The sequence below is a fragment of the Halichoerus grypus genome, chromosome 10 (genome assembly GCF_964656455.1).
Source record: "Halichoerus grypus chromosome 10, mHalGry1.hap1.1, whole genome shotgun sequence".
Lineage (NCBI taxonomy): Eukaryota > Metazoa > Chordata > Mammalia > Carnivora > Phocidae > Halichoerus > Halichoerus grypus.
This window is the reverse complement of record NC_135721.1, coordinates 118620080-118646031: the sequence shown is the minus strand read 5'-3', so window position 1 is coordinate 118646031 and position 25952 is coordinate 118620080. Positions and strand designations below refer to the sequence as shown.

The following is a 25952-nucleotide window of genomic DNA, read 5'->3' as shown; positions in this document are numbered from 1 at the left end:
TGGGTGTCGGTGGAATGAGGGGGCTGTTGGGGGGAGTCCCTCTTCCTGGCGGTCGCCTCCAAGGTGTGGCCCTAGGTCAGTCTGCTACCTCTCCTGACCCAGGAGCTCTGTTCTTAGGGAAGCCCCAAGTAACCAAGACTCCCCCCAGAGAACCCACCTCCACATCAGGGCTCTGGGGACCCCGATATAGCCCCTGAAAGGACACAGCCATGTCTGTGCTCCCGCCTGTCCACATGGAGGTCAGTCCTGGTGAGAGGGAAGGCTCTCTGCAGCCCCCCCAGAGAGACAGAGCTCTGACAGCCATTAGAGCACTCACACTCCAGGGACAGAGGGAGAAAGACTCCAAGGGGACAGAGGGGTCTAAGCCCACAAGCAGAGAGAGGTGAGAACAGAGGAGGAAGACAGGGAGTCACTTTATAGACCAGGATGGAGAAGCCAGCAGGGGACGAAGCAGGGATCTGGGCTCAGTACTCCCCATCCACGTAGGGGCTTGGCCCTCATGCAATGCGAGATGTTGCAGAGTCATATTCAGAGGAGCAACATAATCAGACTTATTTTAAATCTTCCCTCTGGGTGCATGTGGAGAACAGACTGCAAGTGAGCACTTTTGGGGGAGGAGAGGGACAGTGAGAATCTGTGTTGAAATCATCCAGTTAAGAGATGATGGTGGCTGGGCCTCCAGGAGTATCTCTGGGCATAGGGAGAAGTGACTGGATGTCAGCAGAAGGATCAGGGGCACCTTTGGGAACCCACGACCCTGGCTGTGGGGATGGGGTAGGGGGCCATGGTACCTGACCCCATCTCCAGCAGAGCCAGGGCTCAGCACCAGAAGGGCATGTGGGAAAGGAGCAGCTGTTTACACAGATGATGCCAGAGATCCAGATTCCCTTTCTGCTCCAGCCGGTCTGGGGTTGGCTGGGTCTGAGGGCATCTCTCCAGAAAGGCGGGGTACAGGTGACTCAAGGAAGTGTGGAGCTGCCTCAGGTGGTTGAGAGAACCATGCAGTGGCACTGCATGGCCAGCAGAGGGCGCCAAAAATACCGGAGTGGGGCTGTGGGGACCTGCGAGGGGCCCCAGGCTGTCTGTGGCAGGGAGGTGGGTCTGAGGAGCCCCTGTCCATAGGAGGAGCGGCCCATAGAGAACCCACCCTTAGGGCTGCAGAAAACATGAGGATGCGGTGGCGGGGGAGCTCAGGTTGAAAGGAGAGGGGACGGTGCACCCAGAATTGCAGTTTTGTGAGAGGGATGCCCAGCCTTAAAGGCCCGGCCAGGGCAAGGGCTGGGTTTGGGGTGCTTGCTGGGGTGGTCGGTGGTGGAGCGGGCAGGCCTCCTCCCCTACACTCCCCCAGGTGGGAAATGGCACCTGCAGTTGGATGACGCCTCCCGCCCCCTCCCTTCCCACATCGAATCTAGCACCGGGTGGGGATGCCGGCTCCTAAACCCCTGCCCCCAGCCCCACTGTACTGGTGAGGCTTCACGGTCTCTCCCTGTCTCTCCCCTTCCCACAGCCTCCACCCAGCGAGCACCCTCATCAAACCATCAGTCTCAGTTTACAAACCCCGAAGGCTCCCTGTTGCCTAGAGGAGAAGAGCCACACTCCTTTGCCAGGCGTGTGAAGCTGCTTCTTAATGTGCTCCTCGGTCAGAATGAGCGGCAGCGACAGTAAGGACAGCCCCCGGTGGCGGAAACAGCCTGTTGCTTCACCAGTAACCACTGTGAGTGCAGTGGAGGGCCACTGGGACCACCTCGCTAACCTTTGGCCACGGACTGCCTCATTCGCTCCTCAGAACAACATTCCGAGCGCTCCAGGGCCCCCATTCGGCTAGCGGCTACTGCCCTGCACGGGGCAGATGCACAGGACAGCCCACCATCCCGAACATTCTACTGGATGGTGCTGTCCCTAAGCCTCGGTTTCCTGAGCTGTAAAATGGGGTTGATAATATTTCAAAGGGCTGTTGTGAGGATCAACTTACGCTTCACAAAAGTGACTCTGCACAGACGCGAACAATGTGACGGATTTTAACAATGATAGTGCCATCTCATATTTATGCAGTGTCGGGAGATGCTTGAAGGGCTGTTATGTGTATTCATTTAATCCTCACAACAACCCCGTGTTGTGTGTGCTTGTTATTCTGATTTCACAGATGAGGAAAGTGAAGCACAGAGAGCTTCAGTAAGTTGCCCCAGATCACACAGCTAGAATTAGTGGATGCGGGACACCCTGTGGACAGGAAAAGCAGCCAAAAGGACACATGGGAAGCCACTGGGCTGATGGCCAGGGGTGGGGCTTGTTCCTGGGGCTCCTGGGTGGGGGCAGCAGCCAGTCGTCGTCCATCCCTTCCTGCCCTCGTGGGGACAGGAAGAGGCTCTCACCAGCTCGGGGGTCTGGCAGCCTGGCCTCCCGCTCGCCAGGTTGCCTACAAGTCCTCCTGCTCAGAAACTTGGGCCAAGGCACAGGGAGGCTTCCCTGTGTTCATTAAGTCAGCATGCACATACTGAGCATCCACTGTATGCCAGCATGGGGAAAGACACTAGGACATATCAATGAGCAAGAGACATGGGCTCTGCCCTCATGAAGCTGAGTCTGGGCAGAGGGAGGCCAACATCAAATGCTCAGGCTAATGGCTCAAATGGCCACCGAGGGCGTGCTCAGAAGGTAAGGATCTTATAGCACAGCACAGCTCTTGGGCCCTTGCCACCCACTGGGGCTAACCAGGGCACATGCCCACATGCCATGAGAAATGCGGTGGGGAGGAGCCAGCGTGTGGAAGGACCAGAAAAGCCACATGGCTGGAGCCTCATGGAGAGCCGGGAAGCATGGAGGGCTGGCCAGGGGCCAGGCCTCGAGGAGCCTTGTGGAAAGACACAGAGTGTTTTGAGTAACATGAGACTTTGACCTGAGCATCCCTGCAGCCACTGCGTGAAGGATGAAACAGGGCAGGGCAACTGAATGCTGGGGACCAGCTAGGGAGGCTAGGCCATCGCACTGCCCTAGAAAGGGTGCGTGCTGTGACTGTTCCCAGTTCAAGGCCACAGATCAGGGCGTGTGAGCCCGGGCAGGTCACATGGCCTCCCTGTCAATCCCCTTTCTCACCGGGGTGGAGGGATGCCTTGGTGGCTGTGAATAAACATGCTTCATAAACTTCAAGCTCAAAACAAACTTGCTTTGTTTGTCAAGCCTCTTGCTGGGCAGTGAGGATGCAGTGGACAAAGGTTCCCTGTCCCTGGAGGCCGTGTGTGCACGCGCATGTGCTCACAGGGGCTCCGTGGGCGTGTTTGTAACAGACACATGTCTCTCCCCCAAGTAGAGAAGAGCCTTTCAGATGAGGCCGCTGAGGCTTCCTTTCCCTCCCTCCCTCCTGCCTGAGGGTTCTGGGCAGGAAAAAGCAGGGAGGTGGGGTAACTCTTCAGGTGGGGGGCAGGGATCCAGGGACCCCAGCGAGCCTGGCCTTACCTGGTGCAGGGCTGTGAGTCCATCCTCATTGCACAAATCAGGGCTGACCTTATTCTTCAGGAAGTAGCGTACTGCAACAGAGCGGAGAGGAATGAGCATCCCATCATGCACCGGGTGTGCGGCGATGTGAGGGGCCCGGGGAAGACCCCCATTCCCCCAGGTCCTGACGCTAACCATCTTGTTGATTCTTTACAACAGGCATGGGAGGATGAGGAAGCAGCTGTGGGGAAACTAGGAGTGAGTTGGGAAGGGCGGGGAGAAGGCCATCCATTCCACAGGACAAATACCAGGTCAGCACCCCCAGCAGGTGCTGGGGAAAAGACGAGGTCTCAGGCGCAGTGGGGGATGGACGCGGGCCCTCAGCTCCATCCTCCTCAGCCCCAGTTCCTGGTGCCACAGCCCTGCGGCATCCTTGGCCTGAGTGTGAACTGAGGTCCGCGCGGAGGGGAGTTTGAGGCCTCCACCAGGCTTCTGGCAAGAGGTGAGGTCTCCGGCAGGCTGTGGGTTAGGAGTGGCGGGAGTCTGCAGAGGGTATGGTCAGAGTCTCTGGAGCCGCCCTGTCCTCTGCAGAACCACTTGCACATCTGGCTATTGTTATAGCTTTTGAAACTTAAATTCATAAAAATTCAAAAGTCATGTCCTCAGTTGCTCTGGCCACACTTCAACTGCTCAACAGCCACGTGTGGCTACCATACTAGAAAGTGCAGAAAGTTCTATTGGGCAGCGCTGGTTTGGGCCATCATAAATGGAAATTAGCCCCATAGCCTGCTGTTAAAGGCCGTCCATGGCTCCCCACTGCTCTGGGAGCAAGATCCAAAACCTTTACGAAGACATACAAGGTCCATGTGATGCGATCCCTTCTGAAGGCCTCCATCTTGCACAGTCCAGGGGGCACCATTCACACTGCCGTCTACAGGACCGGCATCTCCTAGGGCAGTGCAGTGCGCAACTTGCTCGGCAGTACACAGCGCTCCTCCCTCCCTCCCTACCTCTCCAGTCTCATTTTTAAAGCTCCACACATCTTCCACAATGGTCTTCCATCAGGTACAGAGTCACCTTACATCCTCTGGCCTCTGAGCTTTTGCATAGCCTGTTCCCACTGCCTGGAAGCGTCAATCATCTACCCATGTGTCCATTCATCCATCCACCCATCTACCAGCCAGCCAGCCCCATTCAGGAATCCACTCCTAACACACACGCAGGCACGTACATGCATGCACGCACGCGCACACACCCCCATGTGCCTCACTCCTCAACCTTTAGGTCTCAGCTGAAACTCCCCAGATGAGGGCACCCACAGTTCCTATACATCTCATTTATAGCCTTTCACAATGATAATTACATAACTATCTGGGTAATTAGGGGCTTTGGGTCTGTCTGCGGTAGGACACTAAGCCCCAAGGGGGCAGGACAGTGACCTGGCGCTGACTGTCCTTTCCCTAAGGCCTGGCACACGGTAAGTCCTCAGCCACTCTTCCTGGACCCTGACCTCATCAGCAGCCTCTCCAGCTCTGAGCAAACCAGACCACCCCGCCTGTCCTGTGACAGCCCCTGTCATATGCGGCGCTGCCTACAGGCCCCTCCCAGATGCCCCCGTAGCTGGTCGCCGCCTCAGCGCTGAGTAAGATTTATGGCAAGGCCACTGATCACCGAGGCCCACCCTGCCCATCCACGGGCTGGGGGGAATGCCCTGGGCCAGGCAGGTGGCCTTTGGGAGAGTAGAAGTGGCCACTGTGTTCCTACTATGTAGGAGGGGTTTGGAGAAGGTTCTGCTCACATGAGGCAAGGGTTCAAATCCCACGGTAGGGGTGGGGGGGGGTGGGGGGGTGGGGGGTGGACCAGGCTTCCTGTCCCAGAAGACACTCCTTGAGGGAGAAATTACACACCAGCTGCCAAAAGCGTTTGTGTGCAGTAATTATCAGGGTGTTCTCCGTGCTCCTGGGAGCCCCAGATGTGGAATTACTCCCATGGCGGGCAGTTATCTTCAGCCCAAAGGTGCGACAAATCACCCCCATCTCTACAGAGTACCCGTCGTATGTAGGAGCCAAGGCCCCCTTGTGAGTGCGCTCTGCTCCAGCAGGGAGCCTGGCCCCGGACACCTCACCGGAGCAGAGACCCCACTGCCCGCACCCAGGGCATGACCAGGCCTTCCTGCCTCCGGTTCTGCAAGGAAAATGATTCCTCCATCCATCGTGTCTTCTTACTGAGCCCGTCCTCTGCACCCAGGTCCGCGCAGACTGCCTTCTCTCCTGGGTCCCCATCTGTAATTACTACCCCCGTGGAAGAGACGGAGGGTCCAGGTCACACACAACCAAGCAGAGCAGGTCGGACGCTCGGACTCCGAAGGCCAGACCGTGGGCCCCGGGGCTGCTCGGCGCTGCCCCTGAGGCCGGAGCAGGAAGCAGGGCTGTAGGGGCCCTGACAGCTGGTGTGGGGAGGAGAGGGACAGCAGTGGCCTCTGCTTCTGCAAGCTTCGGAGCCCCCGGGGCCCCAGCCAGGCCTCCTCCTGCAGACAGATGGGCTCAGCAATCTACACGCTGGACAGAAGAAACACCGCAGGTCCTGGGGGGGCACCGAAGGGTCTTTCGGGGCCATGTTAAATGTGAGCTTGCCTCCTCCCACTTCCTGTTTAAAACCCTCTCGTGGCTCCACCTTGCTCCAAGAATGAAGTTCACAGTCCTTTCGTGGGGCTGGCCCACTATGGTACACGGGCCGAATCTGGCAGGTAACCTGTGCCTGTAGATCACGTTGTTCACTGCAACACACCTGTGTTCATTTGTTTACATGTAGCCTGAGACTGCTTTCACCCAACAGCAGAGCCTGTATGAGCCACACAGCCTAAAATATTTACTATCTGGCCCTTTACAGGAAAGGTTTGCAGACCCTGGTCTTCAAGGCTCTGCATGGTGGGGTCCCACCTACAGGGTGGCCACCTTGCCCCATTCCAAGGGGGCGTTGCTCTCATCATAGTCTGTGTGAATGCCTTGCCTTGGAGTTGTGCAGTGTGCAGCTTGTTCAGCTGTACCTGGCAGTCACATCTCCGTACCTCTCCAGGCTCATCTCTTGCTCTCCAAGCACCTTGCACAATGGAGGAAGCTGGCTTGGGGGTGTCTCGGGAGTCAGCTAGGGCTCAGGGAGCACAAACACAAGTGGGGCATGCTCTCCCTCTAGCCAGCCGTGTCCACACGTGGTGGTCCACACTTAGGTCAGCTCCCCATTCCCCAAGCCCCGGCTCCCAGGCTCGGCCACTGGTTTGTCAGCGTGAGCCATCTGTTCTTGCACATTTGTTCAGCTAGGGCTGTAAGCAAGTTACTCCTCCTCTCTGCGCCTCAGTGTCCTCATCTGTAAAATGGGGATCACAGCCATGGCTCCTTTGTGGGGTTGCCCTGAGGATTAAGTAAGAAAATACCTGAAAGCTACTACCATCATTTATTTTTTTTTAAATACAAAGGAAAAACAACCACTAAGCTCCTGCCTGGTCCGGCCAGGTGCTGGGCACTGGGGACGTAACCATCGACATCTTGCATTTCCAAGAACGCTTGCCTTGGCTGCAAAGGACAGGGCCATCTCTCGAGAGAGAGCCCCGAGCACCTGCTGGTTCGAGAACCACAACGCGGTGGTGCCCACTGCCCCCCGTGCAAGCAAGGTCCCACTAAGACGGCGAGGAGGTGGCTCCCACCCTCCTCTCCTACATTCCCGCGGCTGGCACCAACCCTGTCCCTCCGCCCACACCTCCCTGGCAATCTGGCTGGAATCTGAGCCAAGCAGGGCCATCTGCTCCCTTCCATCTCCAGCTGTAACGAGTGAGGCTGAACCGACCCATCTCGGCAGGAAGCGGGTGGAGGCTGCCTCTGCAGGGAGAAATCACTGCTGATAAGCTTGTGGGGTGTGTCTCTTTTTTGTCACCTGACCCCCTGTACCCCGCAGAGCAGACAGCCTGACCTCGAGCCGCACACTGACAAGCTACCACAGGTGTGGTTCTGCTCCGGGCCCGCGACGGCCAGGGGCGTCTGCCCAGTGGAGGTGGACCTCGGGCAGTCCACGCCAGTCAGGGGCGCTCCATCTGGCCATGTGACTTGCACAATCACGTTGGTGGGGTACCCTCCTCCCTCCCCATCTCACCTCCTTTTCCACCCAGCACCCAGCAACGAGGCCCACCTTTCCACTGTCTCTGAGGCGCTGCACGATCTAACCTCTGCCCCTTCCCGAATCCCTCGGTGACTGGGTCACTCACGCTGGCTTCTTTCATTTCCCAAGTCAAGATGAAACAAAACAAAAACTGGGCTCCTCCAGGCTTTACACACACAGTTTCCTGTGCCTGGAGCCCTTGTTCTTCTCACTCTTGGGCCAGCGAACTCCTCTTCAAACTTCAGATTCCAGCTGAAATGCCGCCTCCTCTGAGAGGCCTTCCCTGATCACCCCAATCTCAGTCGAGTAGCCTGGGTAGCTCTCTCCCATAGTACCTTGCATTTCTGCATTTCAGCTTCACAGTAGCACCTCTCCCAATTTGTAATTACAGGGTGATTAGTTAGTAGATAGTAATTATATCATTCTTTGTTTAGTTTTTTGGGCTCCACGAGGGAGCCTGGCTCCTAGCAGGGGCTCCAGGATTATCTATTGTAGCAAGAGCACCTGAAATCTACTCTCTCAGCAAATTTCTAGTTCTCAATATAGTATTATTATCATTAACCACAGTCACCATGCTGTACATTAGAGTCTATATACCTACAACTTTGAACTCTTTGACCAACATCTCAGGAAAAAAGGTAACTATATAAGAAGATGGGTACGTTAATTAGCTTAACTGTATTCATCATTTCTACATATATATATAAACATCCTGTTATACACCTTAAATATACACAATTTTTATTAAAAAATAAAAATGAACAAAAGCAGTATCTATTGTGTGAATGAACAAAGGAAGGAAGCGAGGGAGGAAGGGAAGAATGCTCTGGGGCCCCACAGAGCTGCCTGCTCCTGGGGCCACAGGACCGTGGGGACAGGCGCACAGCCCTGCAGACACACCGCAAGGCAGGTGACTCATGAACTGAAAAGCAACAATATGGATTCTGTGCAGAAATGAAGCAGCAAATCTCTGTCCCTCAGCCTCTACAGACAACAGGATCAGGCAGCTCACTGGAGCAGTCCTTCGGCCCAGTCCCGGGCCAGGGTCCCAGACCTGACGCCCCTGGGTGTTCTTCGTGCAGCCAGCGTTAACTGTGCTCGGCGCTGTGGTAAGCCCTCTGTCCGTCCCTCCATTAGTCCTCCTGATCCAGTATGAGGATTAATGACCTGCTATTATTATTGCCCCAATCCACAGATGGGAAAACCTGCTATTACTGCCCCAAGCCACAGATAGGAAAACTGAGCTATTACTGCCCCAATCCACAGATGGGAAAACTGAGCTATTACTGCCCCAATCCACAGATGGGAAAACTGAGCTATTACTGCCCCAATCCACAGATGGGAAAACTCAGGCTTGAACGAATGAAATGACTTGCCCAAGGGCACATGTCTGGGAATGGCAGAGCTTGGCTTTCTAACCCCGGCTGGCTGCCTCCAAAGGCTGAACACTCAACCACTTGGCTAGAATGGTGCCCAACAAGGGCCGGGAAAGGCAACGTGGGCAGCCAAAAGACGAGGAGGGTGAATGCAAAAGAGAGCCACAGAGATGAAGAGCTAGAATGGTCAAGATCATCACCGGTAGTTCAGCGTTCAGTACTCGATAATAACGACAGTGATCTAATAGTCACCACAACGACCTTGTTAGTGCAGTTTGCAGATGAGGATGTGGAGGCCCAGAGGTTAACACTTAGCCTCAGGGCCCGTGGCAAATGAGCGGAAGCTCTGGGGCCCACACAGCAGCCCGAGCACCAACGCTTTGTCTGTCTTCCTGCTGCACCTCCATTCTAAGTAGACCCCACCCTACTCAATTCCAGGCACCCTGCTGGCACCACCAGCTGCTGCCCCCCCCCACGGGGCTGCTCCCCGTCCATGGAAAACCCTGCCCGCCTCGATCCCACTTCCTCCTCTTCCTCAGGTCCCAGGTCGGCCTTGCCTAGAGTCTCACAGGGTCCAGCAGGTACAGCCTGGTCAAACCAGTTCCTCCGCCTGCCCTTCGGCTCTACCCCTCCCCAGGGTGCTCTCCGGGGTCCCAGGGGGCCCAGCATGCTGCTCAGACAAGGCCAGAAGGACCAGGACTCTCAGAAAGGTTGTCCTGGGTCCTCAATGCAGGGAACCTCCAAAATCACTCCACGGAGCAATTTCAACCTTTCCACCTACCACTGCTCCTCCCTGGAGCAGAAACAGCCAGAAATAGCTGCTTCCAGGGAAGCCCAGCCGCCTGGGGCTGGGGGTGGAGACTCAGGCGAGTCTGATGGTGACTTCTGCAGTGGCTGGTGCAGCCCGTCCCACTTCCAGGCGCTTCACCCCAGGATCCCGGGCGATGACTCAGCCGTGATGGGGGGTGGGCGAGGGGGACCCAGGCTTCCCTCAAAGTCACATCCCCAGGCGCAGGCCCCAGGAGCCAGGCCTCTCTCTTCCCCGGGGAGCCTCCCTCCAGGGCCCATCTGGAGAAAAAGGGTCAGACAAATGACAGCATTGGCAAGGAAGAAGGGACCTTGGAACCCGAGTGCATGGCTGGTGGGCATGTGAAACAGAGCAGCTGCTGTGGAAAAGTCTGGCGGCAGCTCAAAAAGTAAATGTCGAGTTAGCATGTGACCCAGTGATTCAGATCCTAGGTATGTATCCAAGAGGAATAAACACAAACGTCCACACAAAAACTTGTACACAAATGTTTATAGTAGCGTTATTTATAGTGACCCTTAAGTGGAAACACCCAGGTGCCCATCCATGGATGAGTAAATAAATAAAATGTAGTTTGGTCATACAGTGGAATATTATGCAGCCATAAAAAAGAACGAAATGCTGACACACACTAACTATGGATGACCCTTGAAAACATCACACTAAGGGAAAGAAGCCAGACACAAAAGGCCACATATGGTATGATTCCATTTATATGAAATTTCCAGAATAAGCAAATCCATAAAGATAGAAAGTGATTCGTGGTTGCCTGGGGCTGAGGGGAAGGGGCCCTGGGGTGTGACAGCTAATGGGTACAGGGGTTCATTCGGGGTGATAAAAATTTTCTGGAACTAGATAGTGCTAATGGTTGTACAACCTTATGAATATACTAAAGACCCAAACGGCACACTTTAAAAAGGTAAATTTTGCGGTGTGTGAGTGATATCTCAATTAAAAAAAAAAAAAAGAGGAAGGGGCTCCAAGGTGGCCTTGAGCATCCTGCTGAGAGCTCTTTCCCCTGCCAGCCCAGGGGTTCTGTGAGGTCAGCACAGTATCTGTCCCATTCACTACTGTACCCACAGAGCCTAGGACAGCGGCCGGTATGCAGTAGGTGTTCAAGTCCTACTTAATATAAGGGGAAGGAAGAAGGAGGCCGCTGGCCACCTGGTTCCTTCAGGGCCCTGCATGATCTGGCCTCTGTCCACCTCTCCCAGCATCTTCCCTCCCAACCACCACAGACCCTTCCAGGACCACCATGCACCCCCCTCTCTCTTAAATCTCCAGGCCTTCTCACAGGCTATCCCTCTGCCTGACTTTCTCTGCCTTCACTTCGTCTGGTTAATTCTTAACCAGGTCTTGGGTTAAATGTCACTTCCTCTGTGAAGTCGGCTCCCAGGCTGGGTGAGGTACCCTTCTCACGTGCTTTCTGTTCCCTCTCCAAAACACTTAACACTGTAATGTATTTGTGTATGGATTTGTCTGTGTCTTTGCTAGAATATAAGCTCTGGAGGGGTGGGAGAGTAGGAACCGTAAATTTTTTAGCTACTATGACATGGTTTGAGCTCCTGGTCAATATCTGATGACTGCAGCTATAAACAGAGTCTGCCTAGTCTCTACCCAAGCCTCAGAACTGGCCAGAGCATCCTCTCTTGGGTCGTTCTATGCTTCTTCCTCTGGACAACAAGGCTCCCGGACCAGGCGACAGACATTTCCATCTCAGAGAGAATCTTCATCCCTTGACTTATACAAAGAGGCCAGTTTCTCTCTTAGCATCTCCAATACCTTCAAAACTATGAAGACAAGATGGCCAAGGCCATGCCAGGCATGGAGCTATAACCTTTTCCTTTCAAGAACCTCCATGCCCAGGATACATGGTCGTGCTGGATAGGAGTTGTTGACAGGACTAACATCAGCTACCCAGATGCCTCTGCACATGTGTAACTTACATCTGGTATTAGATGTGTGAAGGAAAAGTGATTGCAGACCCTTTAGAAAGCAAACTCTATGCAGGCAAATCTTGTCTGTCTTCTTATCTGGAGTATCCAGCACCTAGAGTAAAATCTCAACAAATATTTGTTGAGAGACTAAACAAATAGAAGATTTCTTCTAAGAAAATAAAACTAAAGATACTAGGAAAATCTAAGAAAATATGTATACTATCTATATGAGCAAAACTACAAAACCCTAATGAATGAAATCAAAGAAAAATAAATGGATGGAGAAATACTCCATGTTCATGGATAGGAAGATTCAATATTGTCAAAGTGTTAGTTCTTCCCAACTTGATCTATAGAGCCAATGGAATCCCAATCAAAATCTCAGCAAATGATTTTTTTTTAAGATTTTATTTATTTATTTGGCAGAGAGAGACACAGCAAGAGAGGGAACACAAGCAGGGGGAGTGGGAGAGGGAGAAGCAGGCTTCCAGCAGAGCAGGGAGCCCGATGCGGGGCTTGATCCCAGGACCCTGGGATCATGACCTGAGCCGAAGGCAGACACTTAATGACTGAGCCACCCAGGCACCCTCAGCAAGTGATTTTATGAATATTGACAAATGATCCTAAAGTTTATATGAAGAGGCAAAAGACCCAACACCACACTGTAAGAGAACAAAGTTAGAGGACTGACACTACCTGATCTCAATACTTATTATAAAGCAACAGTAATCAATACAGTGTGGTATGGGTGAAAGAACAGACAAAAAGATCAATGCAACAGAACAGAGAGCCCAGAGATAGACCTACATAAATATAGTCAACTCTCATCCATTGCTGGTGGGAATGCAAAATGGTATAGAAACTTTTGATGGTTTCTTACAAAACTAAACATAGCCTTACCATACAATCCTGTAATCAAACTCCCTAGTATCTACTCAAGAGTTGAAAACTATATCCATACAAAAACCTGCACACAAATGTTTATAACTGCTTTATTCAAAATCACCAACTGTTGGAAGTAACCAAGATGTCCTTTGGCAGGTAAGTGGGCAATGGAATATTCCATTCCAGAGAACGGAATATTATTCAGTCTAAAAAGAAATGAGCTATCAAGTTATGAAAAGACATGGAAGAACCTTAAATGCCTATTACTAAGTGAAAGAAGCCACTCTGAAAAGGCTACATATTGTATGATTCCAACTATACGACATTTTGGAAAAGACAAAACTATGGAGACAGTTAAAAAAAAAATCAGTGGTTGCCAGGAGTTGGGGAGGGGAAGGGATGAATAGGCAGAGCACAGGGGATTTTTAGGACACTGAAAATACTCCATATGATACCATGATGATGGATACACATCATTATACATTTGTCCAAACCCACAGAATGTACAACACCAAGAGTGAGCCCTAATGTAAACTGTGGTCTTTGCATGATGATATGTCAGTGCTGGTTCATCAATGGTAACCAAAGTACCACTCTGGTAGGGGTTGTTGGTGATGGGGTAAATTATGCATGTGTGGTGCCAGGGGGTATACAGAAAATCTCTGTCCCTACCCTCATTTTTGCTGTAAGCCTACAAATGTTCTCAAAAACTAAAGTCTAAATAAATAAACAAACAGGAAGAAAGCAGGGAAACCTACATGCAAAATAAGCTACCATCAATGCTCATGAAAAATGCATAGTCTTTCTGAAATGTGGGGGTGGGAGAAGAATAACTTCCTAAGGTAGCAGCAGATATTTGTACTGGATTTCCTCAAAGGGAAGGAGAACTGCATTTAACCCATCTAATAAGAGAAGATGTGGGTCTGTATGGTTTCTCCACCAAAGCTGCAAAGACTGCCCATTTACACCTCAAACTCAAGGTGAGGGGACTGCTGGTCCAGAAACATGACCCTCGTACCTCCCCCATTCCATTCATGAACACAATGGACCCCAACTGTGCCAGGTCCCTGGTCTTCACTAATTCTGCTTCCAGAATGCTCCCAGTACCTCTCCCTGCGGCTTCCCAACGCAGATCCAGGAACCTGATCTCCCTTCTGCCCAGCAGCGCCTGGCCACCCAGGAACTCTCCAAGGTACCAGCTCTTTTCCCCCAATGGCTCTCCTCCCCACCAACACCCTGTACTCCTCTTCCTGATTTCTTCCTGTTGCTTCCCCAACCCTGTCTCTTTCACCTCACTCCTCTGTATACTTATCTCTCCTCAATTTTTAAAAAATTGTCTAATTATTTCATATCTCCAGGCAAGAAACAGATAAAAATATTGCCAGCCCTACAGGCAGAGGCTGAATACACATAAACACTAAAATGGCTTCACAGCCATCGTAATAATATCTAACGTTTACTGAATATTTTCCAAGTGTGAGGCTCTATGCTCAGATGCTATATGTCTCATCCCAGTTAACCCCCACAATAATCCTATGACTTAGGTGCTATGATCATCTCATTCAACAGGAAATCTACATGATTTGCTCAAGCTCACTTAGCTAATAAGTGTGGAGAACCCATTCTAGCGTGGCTGACTGCAGGCACAACTGGCGTTTCAGGCATAACTAGTGACGAGGGATTCCTCACCCAGATATAAACAAGAATAAAACCCATTCTTAACAATATTCAGGAAGAGAAAACAAGTTGACTATGAAGGGGGAGATTCCTCCAGCTTCCACCTGCCCATTTGAACATTCTGCCTGGTTTCCCTGGTTCCACTCTCCTGTCCCATAATCATGTCCTGCCCTCCCCCCATGCTTGTCTGCCTGGCTCTCAATTTTCTCCTAAAGATGCTGTGTCTTGCTTCTCTCCCTCAGCGCTGTGTTGCACAGGACAGGGGCAAATCCCACTCTGGGCTTTCACCTGTCTGGTTGAAGAAATTCAACAAGATTTTTTGAAAATGGTAAAGGTAACCACCTGAGAAATTGAAATCAGGATTACTGTCTTCCATATCAATGGGAAAGATCAAAGGAAAATAAGCATCGTATTCATTAAAGTCACAGAATGGAAGAAAGAACATAGAAGCACAAACATCACAAAGCCTATGGCAAGATGACCAAAAAAACCAAACATCTACTACAATAAATGAAATCATCTACCCTCCCCTATAAAGCAGTGAAGATTTGGTTGTCAGAAAGAAAAAAAAAATGTCAACTGTGTGCTGCTTACAAGAGATACATCCCAACAAAATAATAGACTAAAAATAAAGGAATGCTCAAATATAAACCAGCCAAATGCAAACACAAAGAAAGCGGGGGTGGCAACATTACTATGATGCAGAATGGGATTCAGGGCAAAAACAGGAGGTAAGCAATTTTAGGTTGATTAAAAAAAGATACTTCAAAATGAAATCATAAACAGCAAGCAGATCAGTGGCTGCTGAGGGTCAGTGGGGGAGTGGGGAGAATGAAGTCATTATCATAAGAAAACCCTGTGAATCACATAATCCACAAAGCAAAATCCAGGAAAACAAAAATTGCCCGTATATAAGTCGAAAATACAGTTTTTCCTTGGAATCTCCAGCACATACACACACGAAAGAAAAGAGGAGGGGGTGGGAGAAAAGATTTATGGACAATGACGCTCACCGCAGCATTGTTTAGATACATTGTTTACAATCGAGAATTACCAGAAGCAACCCAGAGGTCTACGCAATTGGAGACTGATTCGGTAAATTATGGAACATTCATGTGATGGAATATTCTGCAGCTTGTATCTTTGAGGAATTTTTAATGATGGGGGACATGCCTGATATATAGTGTAGAACGGAAAACAAGAGATCAAAACTGTACATTCAATGCGCTCTCAACTGGAGAGGAAAAATGCATTCCACACAGGCACACGCTGCTCACTGGAAAAAGAGAATTAAGATATGAACTGTGGTTATCAGTGATTTTTATTTTATGGTGGTCAGAATTTTCCAAGCATTTAAAAATACGTATGTACTACCTTCATAACCAGAATTTTCCAGTCTCGCTAAAAAACAAAAATCCTCCATGGAATGATAGCCAAGTGGTAAGAACTACATTCCTGGTGAAATTTCTAGGGCAGAAATGAGGTCTCAAGCTGGCTGACCCTGTGAAGCAAATGCTGAAGCTGAGACTCCTATGTCGGGTAGGAAGTTAAATAGACCCAATAATGATACCCCTTTGTTTGTATCGTGCAGGGGTCGGCGGTCCAATGGCTCAGTCGTGCAGTTTTGAACTGCTCGCAAGTTAAGAACGGTTTCTATTTTTTTTTTTTTTTTTAACGGTTGGGGACAAAAATCAAAGAAGAATCGTATTTCATGACACAAGAAAATTATATGAAAGCCAAATATCAGTGTCAGTAAATGAAGTTGAGCTGGAATGCAAGCTCATTTGTTTATGCACTGCTTTTGGCTGCTTCCTCCATCAGAACAGAGACGGGATGGCCCACACAGCCTACAACATTTCTTATCTCGCCCTTTACAGAGCAAACTTGCTGATCTCTGATGCAGTGCTTTTTAGCTAACGAAGCATGTTGAAAACCACAGTCATTTCCCTCCTACATAAAAGCCTCGTGGTCCTAGGCAGGAGAGGAAGAAATCAATATACATTCGAGGTAGACCGGTGCATCCTGGCCAGGAGGGGCGTGGGCAGATCAGGCTGCATGTCTTCACCTGCCAAGAAATGCAGGGCACAGAGCCCCGAGAGCCTGCTGTCGCTCCTCACCTCTCTTCCCCACTGGTGCACCCCCCCAGCCCCAGCTCAGCCGCCCTAAGCAGCTGAGCTTCCTGTCAAGAGCGTGACCTTCTGAAACCCGGGTGGTGGGGGCTACAGCTGCAGGAAGGAAGGTATTTTTATCTGGACCCTGCTTCCTGTTTGACGGCTGGCGGGTTTCATGTGCTAGTGTTTGGTTTTGTCATTTCTGGTACAGACTCCACTACCCGGCCACATCAGAACAGAGCTGTCTCCTAACAGGGCAGCTGCCTGCCACCCAGGCCCACCACCCACCACCTGTCCTTCAGCCTCCCCCGGCTGCTACACCCACAGCCTCTTGTGTAACCTGCAGAAACCAGGGCACCTCGCTGGGCAGGGGGAACCACTCTTTGATCAGAGGGTAGCTGGCTGGGCCGGGGCGCGGGGGATGCAAGTCTGCAGGTTCTCCAGAGCTTCTGGAACCTACTGCTCTTAGCAAGGCCTAGCTTGGGGAGGACAGCCTCTGGAACCCACCGCTGTTAGCAAGGCCTGGTTTGGGGAGAACCAGGTTGCTGATGGAGGCAGAGTTAAGTCCAGGACTTCGGACTGTCATTTGCTGATGCTCCCAGCAGCAGATGAAAATGGACTATCCTCAACCGTCCTATTCCCAGGACTCAGCCAGATGTGGGAACAGGGAGCAAACACGTCAGCATCTAATAAGCCGGTGATAGCAAGAGTGAACATGTACTGGGCACTTACTGTGTGCCTAGCACTGAGCAGGAATGAGCTCACTAAATCCCCACAACAGCCCTGGGCAGGAGCCGGGCAGCCTCTCTGATCACTCTTATTTTACAACTGGGGATACTGAGGCACAGCGAGTCTTATCAGCTTGCTAGTAAAACCACTCAGCTGGTAAGAGACTCTAGTAGCCCTGCACTTGAACTCCATGCTTGCTCTGGCAGGACGATTTCAATGCATGTCTTGGAGCTAAGCCTGACCCCAGGTCTCAAGAGCTGGGGATCTGCAGCCCAGAACCTTCCTGTTTCCTATTCCGCCAGCACACTTGGCACCAGGCTCTGAGCCAGAGGAATGAATTTAGTCTGACCTTTGCTATAGTCATTCCCACCCTGGAGAGAGGACACCAGAACGTACTGCTGGGGGACAGGCAAACCACATAAGCATGGCACCTAGCATGCAAACACAGGTGTCACAGCTAAGGATTCAGACCCCATTAGCCAGTGATCTGATCCCAGGCCTGTCATCTTCTCTGAGCCTCAATTTCCCCCATCTGTAAAGGAGGAGTTATAACCTCATGAGGTTATAACAGGTTATCTGACAGGTAGATCATAAAGTATTGATGATGATGATGATGATGATGATGATAGCAGTAACAACAATGACAACATGAGTTAGTTGGCTCTCCCCGCACACAAACTCTCCACAGAAATGTCCTCAAGCTCTCAGCCACCAAATGGTGGCTCCAGGGAGTAAGCATCTTTGACACTCCTGTGGGATGACCACAACACAGAGCCCCAGGGCAGCCCGAGTGTGGCAGCCAGTGTCCAAACGCACCCACACGTGCCTTTCGTCCTAAGCTTCACGCTGACTAGTGCTGGCTGGCGTGTGGCACCACGGGATGGAGTGTGGCTTCTGAGCCTGGGGCACAAGAGAGGGTGGGCTCCATCTCGCTCCTCGGATCGCTCCATGTCGGGACGGCACGTAGGCAGCCCTATGGAAAGACCGCTTAGGGAGGACTGAGGCCCCCTGCCACCAGCCACGGCAGAATCAGAACCCACAGCCCCACTCAAGCCCTCAGATGACCGGAGCCCTGGTGATGTATGACTACAACCTCATGAGAAAGCCTGAGCCAGAACCCTGGCCGCCCAGCTGCCCCAACCTGAGCCTCCCCGCCCCCCACAGTCAGCCAGGGAAAGTCTGCGCCGAATCCAACAGCTGACTAAGGGTTCCTATTCCGCACAGCCCCCCGGTGCTGAAAACACATCAGGCATCGCCTGGGTCTCTTTCTCGTGGTAGGGGCACAGCCCAGGCTTCCCTACTGCGTGACAATGGACTGGCTCTTGAGGCACCTTCCTGAGCTAAGGTACCACTGACCTGGCTGGAGAGAAGTGGGGAGGATACTGCCATCCCCTGCCCCCAGCGGCCACCCAGAGTTTCCTAAATCGCAGACCTGAAGGTGCTTCTCTCACACTCAAAGACCTCTCATGGCTACCCACTGCCTTCCCAGGGTCCGTGGGTGAGCGAGCCCAGAGGTCCACACACCATGTCCCAGTGGCAGCAGCAGGACCAGGGAATTTACTGGAAATGTAAATCCTGTGACTCTACCTCAGACCTACTGGATCTATGGTTTGACAAGCCCTCCCAGTGATTCGGATGTTCCAGCCTCCTCTGTCATCTTTCCTTCCTGTGTCTCCTGGGCTCTAGAAACACCCCACTTCCCCACCCTCATCTCCTCTCCACAAACACTCACCAGGCACCAGCTCGGTGCTAGCTGTGGGCACACATCAGTGAACACGACAGACACCAGCTCCACCCTCCTCCAGCTTGCAACCTGCCCTCCCCTCAGTTTGGAATAGTCTTCCCTTTGTCCCACCAGCCAAATCCCTGCCCAGCCCTGACACCACTGCAGGAGACATTCGATGATCACGAGTTGAACATTAAGTGAAGGAATGGATACAAGACTGAATGCACCACCTCAGCTAAGTTTTCCTTGACCTTGACTTAGGCGCCCTCGGTGGACAGTGTGCACCTCAACCAGAGCCCCTGTCACTCTGCATAGTGGCCCGTAAGGTGCCATGAACCCTTTGGGGCTGTGGAGCACTTCATATGTGCACAATCCAGACTGAGATGCACTGTGAGTGTAAAAGGCACTGAACTCAGAAGATTTATACAAAAAAAAAAAAAAAAAAGATATGGAAAATGTCTCAGTAATTTTTTGTACTGACTACATGTGAAAGGATATATCGAGCTAAAGAAAATACGTTATATAATTTCACTTGTTTCTTTTCCACTTTAATTTGGCTACTAGAAAATTTAAAGTTAAGTATGTGGCTCACATTATTCTTCTATTGACCAGCACTGAGCTAGACTGCATTTAATCACACGGCTATGGGCACAGATGTGAGCTCTGTGAGGGTATTTCAGTCTGTTTATCTTTCCTCCCTCCCCCATCCCCCCTCCCTCCCTCCTTCCCTCCTTCGTCCCTCCTTTCCTACTTCCTTCCTTCCTCCTTCTCTCCTTCCTTCCTTTCCTCCTCCCTTCCTTCACCCTTCCCTCCCTCCGTCTCTCCCTCCCTTCCTTCCTTCCTCACGTTCTCCCTCTTTGCCCCTCCCCTCTCCTTCTTCCCACAAACATTTATTGGCCATCTGCTCTTGTGCTCCCACCATGAGACCTGGCACAAAGTAGGTGCCAACAGCATTTGCTGAATGAATAAACCAACACTCAGAAGCAGACTGACCCAGAGATGACCCTAAGGGAGTTTCCCTCGTATTTAATTCCCCATACCTACTTGTTTGGGTGTAGTTTTCCCATTTCATTCCAAAGGAAGCCAACTTCCAAAGATGTCCTTATGTAACTCAACGGGGTCAGTTCTCCTCTTGTATATGGGGCTCAAGAGCACTCAGATCCTGGGGCCAGGACTCTGTGTGCAGGACAAATTGTTCTTGAAGCTCCAAAAGGCTGGCCAGAGCATGGATCTGGGCTTGGAGCTTTAGTGCCAAGCATTCCAGTGAGGGGAGAGCACTGGGCTGAGCCATGCACTGCCCCCCAACCCCAACCCCAATGAGCTTGGGGGGATGAGGGTGCAGGTGGTTCAGCAAGACTCAAGCTTCCAGGCCTACTTTGGGGACTGGGTAAGAGTGTCCTCGAATCTCAGACTCAGTGCCCCTGACTGCACCCCTCCCCATCCCCACCCACCAGCCCTCCAGTTTGAGAGCAGTAAGGCACTGGGATGAGCCACAATACCTCAGAGGAACTGCCCTTTGGGGCTGGGAAGGCAGCAAGAAGGCTGGCATTGGGGTATGGCCTTTCACGCCCTGGGACCCACTTGCCACTAACACAGGTTGTAGCCCTCACACCATGGCCCATCACCAGCAGGAACATCCCTCATGCTCCCACTGGTTTTACACCCTTCCCAACTTAGCGCTGAAGCACTTTTCCCTGCCTCAAGGCCCTTGCTTATGTGACTATTACTGCTAGGATCCTCTCCTCCAGCCCAGCCTCCTCTATCTTTCTCCACGCCTGGCTCCTTCCCATCCTTCAGGTCTCCTAAAGCCCCTGGAGAGGCCTTCCCCAGCTGGCCTCCCTAACCACCTCACAGTCCATCACCAAGGCACAGCAGGGGATTTCGGGGACAAGGGGAGTGACTTGCCACCCATGCCTTCAAGAGTCTTATCTTCCCCTTCAACATACTCCACAGGCCATGACACAGTGTTTCAGGCATTTATACTGAGAGAAAGAACCCCCCGCCCCAGGAGTCCATGCTGTTATTCCACTTGAATGACATTTTAGAACAAGCAAAACTAATTGGGCAATTCACACCCACTAGGGTAGCTGTAATCAAAAAGCAGACCAAACAAGTGTTGGCGAGGATGTGGAAAAATTGGAACCCTCATGTATCGCTGGTGGGAATGTAAAATGGCACAGCTGCTCTGGAAAAGTCTGACAGTGCCCTAAAAACGAAAACAGAATTACCATATGATCCAGCAATTCCACACCTAGGTACGTGCCCCAAATCACTGGAAACAGGAACTCAAACAAATACCTGTATGCTCATGTTCACGACAGCACTATTCACAATAGCTAAAAACTAGCCAAAAGGTGGAAACAACCCAAGTTTGTACATACTTTCGGTCCCAAAAGGGAGTGAAGTACTGACGTGTGCTACAATACGGATGGACCTTGGAAACATTATGCTAAGTGAAAGAAGCCAAGCTCAAAAGGTAACATACCAGAGGACCCCATTTATAAGAGAAACCAAAATAGGTATGCCCATAGAGACAGCAAACAGACTGCTGTTGCCAGGGGCTGCAGGGAGGGGAGAATGGGAAGTGACTGCTTGATGTATACAGAACTGCCTTGTGGGGGGGGCGTGGAAATGTTCTGGAACTCCATGGAGGTGGTGGTCACACAAGACTGTGAATGTACTAAATTATCAGACTTGTATACTTGAAAACAGTTAGTTTTATGTTATGTGAATTTCACCTCAAACAAACAAAATAACTAACCTGTAGTGGTAAAAACAAAAACAAAAACAAAAACACCCATCAGAACAGAACTTGCCAGTGGGTAGAGGACTGGCGGGGGAGGTGCATGAGGGAAATTTCTGGAGGGATGGTGGTGTTCAAGACCCACACCAGCCAACAGAAATATAATGTGGGCCACATATGTATTTTTTTAATTTTCTGGTAGCGACATTACAAAATAAATAGGTTTTAATAATAATATATTTTCATCTTAATAATATTTTTAATCTTAATACTGTATTTTAATCTTACTATATTTTAATTTTTAGTAATATGCTTTATTTAACCCACTATATCCAAAATATTATCATTTCAACATGTCATAAATATTTTTAAATTCTGTATCTTGACTGTGGTGTTGGTCACACAAATCTCCATCTGTGATTTAAAAAACTGCAGAGCTAACACACACACACACACACACACACACACACACACACACTCGTCCATGAAAACTAACAACAAAAAAAAAAATCCAGTAGGTTTGATGAGTTGTATCAATGTCAATTTCCTGGTTGTGAGACTATGTTACAGTTTTGTAAGATGTTACCATTGGGGTAAACTGGGCAAAGGGTAGAAGGGATCTATCATTTTTTTATCTGTATGTGAACCTAAATTATCTCAAAATAAAAAGGCATGAGTTTTTTGCTCACCGGGGCAGGGCCTTGGACTCCAGACACAAAAGGGAGAGGCGATGTGGGTGTGCAGCCACTCACATAGACTTGTCGGGCACCTCTACTGGGCTGAGCCAAACGGGCCCCAGCCCTTGCCTTGGTGGGGGTCGCAGGGATGCATGGTAACAAGATAACCACTCAAATAGATGGAACCATGCCCCGAGGACTCCTGGCAGGGAGCAGGCTGAGTCAGGGGCTCAGCATCCCCACAAGCCTGCACGTCTATGGCTAAACGCCAACTGATGGAGTTGAAGACTAATGAGAGCTGATAGCTACCACGCTTTGGAACCTTCCTCTATGCTGGACACTGGCTGAAGCAAGGCTGCATCTTGTCCTCGGTACAACACTTTTAAGTAGGTGATATTATTTCTCTTTAGCCAAAAGAGAAACTGAGGCACAGAGAGGTTGAGTGATTTCCCCAAGATCACCCAGCAAGCAGCAGAGCTGGGATTTGAGCCCAGACGGTCTCGCTCCAAAGCCCTGGGTCTGACCTATGCACGTTGGTGACTCCCAGGCTGGGTGCCTGGTGGATCTTTAACCACTCCCTAGAACTAACCCCCCTCCATCACTCCCATCAGCACCAGGTTGAATGCGCATTAATGCACTGAAGAGGCCAGAGGGAACCATGACCACAGTGCCCTTTGCCCATCGCTGCAGGGGGTGGGCCTTAGGGTGGGCTGTCGTGCATGCGCACATGAGTGCATCCCTCTGGGCCCCGCCCTGCCCCTCCTCAAGTCCCTTTAAAAACAGCAGTTCCAAAACAAAAACAAAGACAAAACAAAACAGCAGTTTCTCCATCTACCGATGAACAGATAGACGCAATGTGGTGTATCCACAGAAAGGACTGTTATCCAACCATAAAAAAGAAAGAAGTGCTGATGCGACGGATGAACCTTGAAAGGCTGATAACCAGGTATTGAATGAAGTCAGACATCAAAGTCACATATTGTATGATCCCGTTTACATGGGATGTCCACGTCCAGAATAAGTAAATCCACAGATTAAGAAAGCAGACTGGTGTTTACTGGGGGCTGAGGAGAGGGGACCCGGGGAGTGACTGCTAGTGGGAACGAGGCTTCCTTTTGGGATGATGACAATGTTCTGGAACTAGGTAGGGGCCATGGCCGCACAACACTGTGAATGTACTCAGTGCCCCTGACTTGTACACTTTGAAACAGTCCATTTTAAGTTACGTGAGTTGCGCTTCAAATCTTAAAAAACTCAGTAATTTACAGACTTCGGGGCACTTTAACTTCACAGGCACACCTGGATTCCTGACATAACCGGGGAGAGCTACGTCTGGGTCCGGGAGGCCCACCCTCCATCCCAGGCTGCCCCCGCATGCCCGGCTGTGCCCTCTCTGTGGGAAGAGACTTTCTCCGCCTCACACCCCAGACATCCACGGGGCTGAGCGGAGAGCAAACAGATCCCTTTGGGCCAGGTTCCGAGAAGCTAACCACAACAGGGGTGCGGGTAGACAACTGCCAACGTTTGTGGGACCCTTACTAGGTGCCGAGCGCTCTGCACGCCATCCTATTTCGTCCTCACAACAACCGTGAGATTCGTGCGGCTGCTACTCCCATTTCACAGACAAGGGAAAGAGGCTCAGAGATCAAGCTCACTGCTGAAGTTCACCTAGCAAGTACGCGGTAGAACTCACACTCATCCAGCTGCACACTCAGCCAACAGAGGACCGCATGCCTAGGGTTTAGGGGCTCCTCTGTTCCCGGGGGCCCACAGCCTGTGTGATTACTCTCCCTCCAAAACCAGGAGTGGAGATCAAAGCTCACAAGCTTTTCAAACACAGGTGCTGAAGGCTGCCCTCAAATTAGAGACAGGCTCTGCACAGGCAGACCGAGATCGCACAGAAGCCAGGATACGGACTGACGGACCTGGTCCAAACCCTGCTCTTCACACACTTCCTGGCTGTGTGAGCTCTGGGCGAGGTGACAACCTCTCTGAGCCTGTCTCCTCGTCGGTGAAGTCGAGCTCACGTTATAGGCACACAGGTGACGCACAGGAAGGACAGGGCACTGTGCAGGAGTCAGGGTAGGTGCCCTAGGAGAAGTCAGAGCTGGGGCAGGTGCATAGGCAGAAGGGTGCAGCGAGGCAGAGTGTGCTGGGGGAAGAAGCCTCTACTTCTCCTCCTCTGGTCCCTGCACACCGCAGGCCCCAGGGCCATGTTGGAGCCTGGTGTTTTCCTGGGCTTGGACAAGAGTAGGATTTGTCTCACACTCCAAATTGGAAACTCAGGTCATTCTGAATCCAGCCTGGCTAAGGGGACAGAGCCCAAGGGACAGAGAGCCCTGTGGGACTGGGGCTGAGGCCACTGGCAGGATTTCAGGCCAACCCAGCCCATTTGCTGGTGCTTTCCCAGCCAGAAGGAGGCCACGCTAATTAAGTGGAATGTGCCAGCCTGCAAATCGATTTCTGCAGCTCCAACTCTGAGAGGGGCCAGCAGCTCCCAAACTGGGTCAGACACTGTTACTCCCTCAGAGTCCCCCAGAAGCACCGACTTCTTACCTGCATCTCTGCTGGTGAAGCTAGGCCCCACACACTCCCCACCCTGGCGCCTGTGTTTGGGTCACTGACCAAGGTCTTAACCTCCAACGTCCCAGCCCACCCCAATGGGCATTGCATTCCTCTCTGGAGAGGCGGCTCCTCCCCCGGCTACCCCACAATGCCAGGCTCAGAGGTCCAGGGGGTGCTTAGGGTGGGGGGGGCATGGTCATGTATCATGGCTGGTTCAGGGTCAAGGCATCTGGGGCTGCAAGCCCAGCTCATGGGCAGGGCCTAGCAGAACCTGCTGAGTTCATCAATGAGAACAGAAGGAACCAGCCCAGAGAAAGTCCAAACAGAAGGCAAAGGGGGCATCTTGGGGGTTAAAGATTACCAGCTAGAAGGCCCAGGTTGAGGGGCAGAGCTCAGACAAGGCCTTCAACAGAAGCCATGAGCTGTGGCCCAGATATATGCTGGGGATATCCTTTTTTTTTTTTTTTTAAGATTTTATTTATTTATTTGACAGAGAGAGAGAGAGCAAGAGCAGGAACACAAGCAGGGGGAGTGGGAGAGGGAGAGGGAGAAGCAGGCTTCCCGCAGAGCAGGGAGCCCAATGCAGGGCTCGATCCCAGGACCCTGGGATCATGACCTGAGCTGAAGGCAGACGCTTAACGACTGAGCCACCCAGGTGCCCCTGCTGTGGATATCTTAACAGTACTAAAAGACTGTGTTTCTCAGGGGCTCGCAATGGGCTAGAAGTCTGCCCACGCAGGGGACATACATTTCCTTATTTAAATCTTGCAGCATCCTGTCAGTGTCTCCATCTTACAGATGGTAAAACAGATGAGGCTCAGAGAGATGGAGTGACTTGCTCAAGGCCACAAGAGAGTCAGAACTGGACCCCAGGCCCGGCTGACTGCCAAGTCCTTGCTCTCCACCATTTGCTAATCTGCGTCTTGACTCATGGGAAAAATCTCACACAGTGCACCCATGGGGGCCCGCCAGGCTGCTGGGGCTTTACTGAGCTTTGGCTTCGGATGTGACTCAATTGCCCTGGCCTATGAGCTCCCCGGGACCAGTGCTCAACACCATCCTCCTGCCAGAGCTGGCTGCCTGTGCCCTGTGGATACCCCCAGGCTCCAGGGCCTGACCAGTGGGGATGCCATGAGGATC

The 25952-nt window shown here is 51.4% G+C and overlaps 1 protein-coding gene and 1 long non-coding RNA gene across 10 annotated transcripts in view; one reads left to right on the top strand and one right to left on the bottom strand.

Annotated features, from left to right (window-relative positions):
* The window catches only part of LOC144379288 (uncharacterized), a 1054371-nt gene that overhangs the window by 472531 nt on the left and 555888 nt on the right, over positions 1-25952 (top strand). Inside the window, exon 3 of one of the 7 annotated variants that reach the window (XR_013442051.1) lies at positions 5260-5289. The exons of 5 other annotated variants lie outside the window; for them this stretch is intronic. This is a non-coding gene — a long non-coding RNA (uncharacterized LOC144379288). Of the gene's footprint in view, positions 1-5259; positions 5290-25952 lie in introns of those variants that run through there. One more of the 7 variants, XR_013442044.1, reaches the window with a different exon arrangement.
* The window catches only part of PPP1R16B (protein phosphatase 1 regulatory subunit 16B), a 93052-nt gene that overhangs the window by 19752 nt on the left and 47348 nt on the right, over positions 1-25952 (bottom strand). For all 3 annotated transcript variants that reach the window (XM_036101597.2, XM_036101598.2, XM_078057191.1), the window contains one exon: positions 3454-3524. In XM_036101597.2, coding sequence (XP_035957490.1) covers positions 3454-3524 — 71 coding nt within the window. The remainder of the gene's footprint in view (positions 1-3453; positions 3525-25952) is intronic.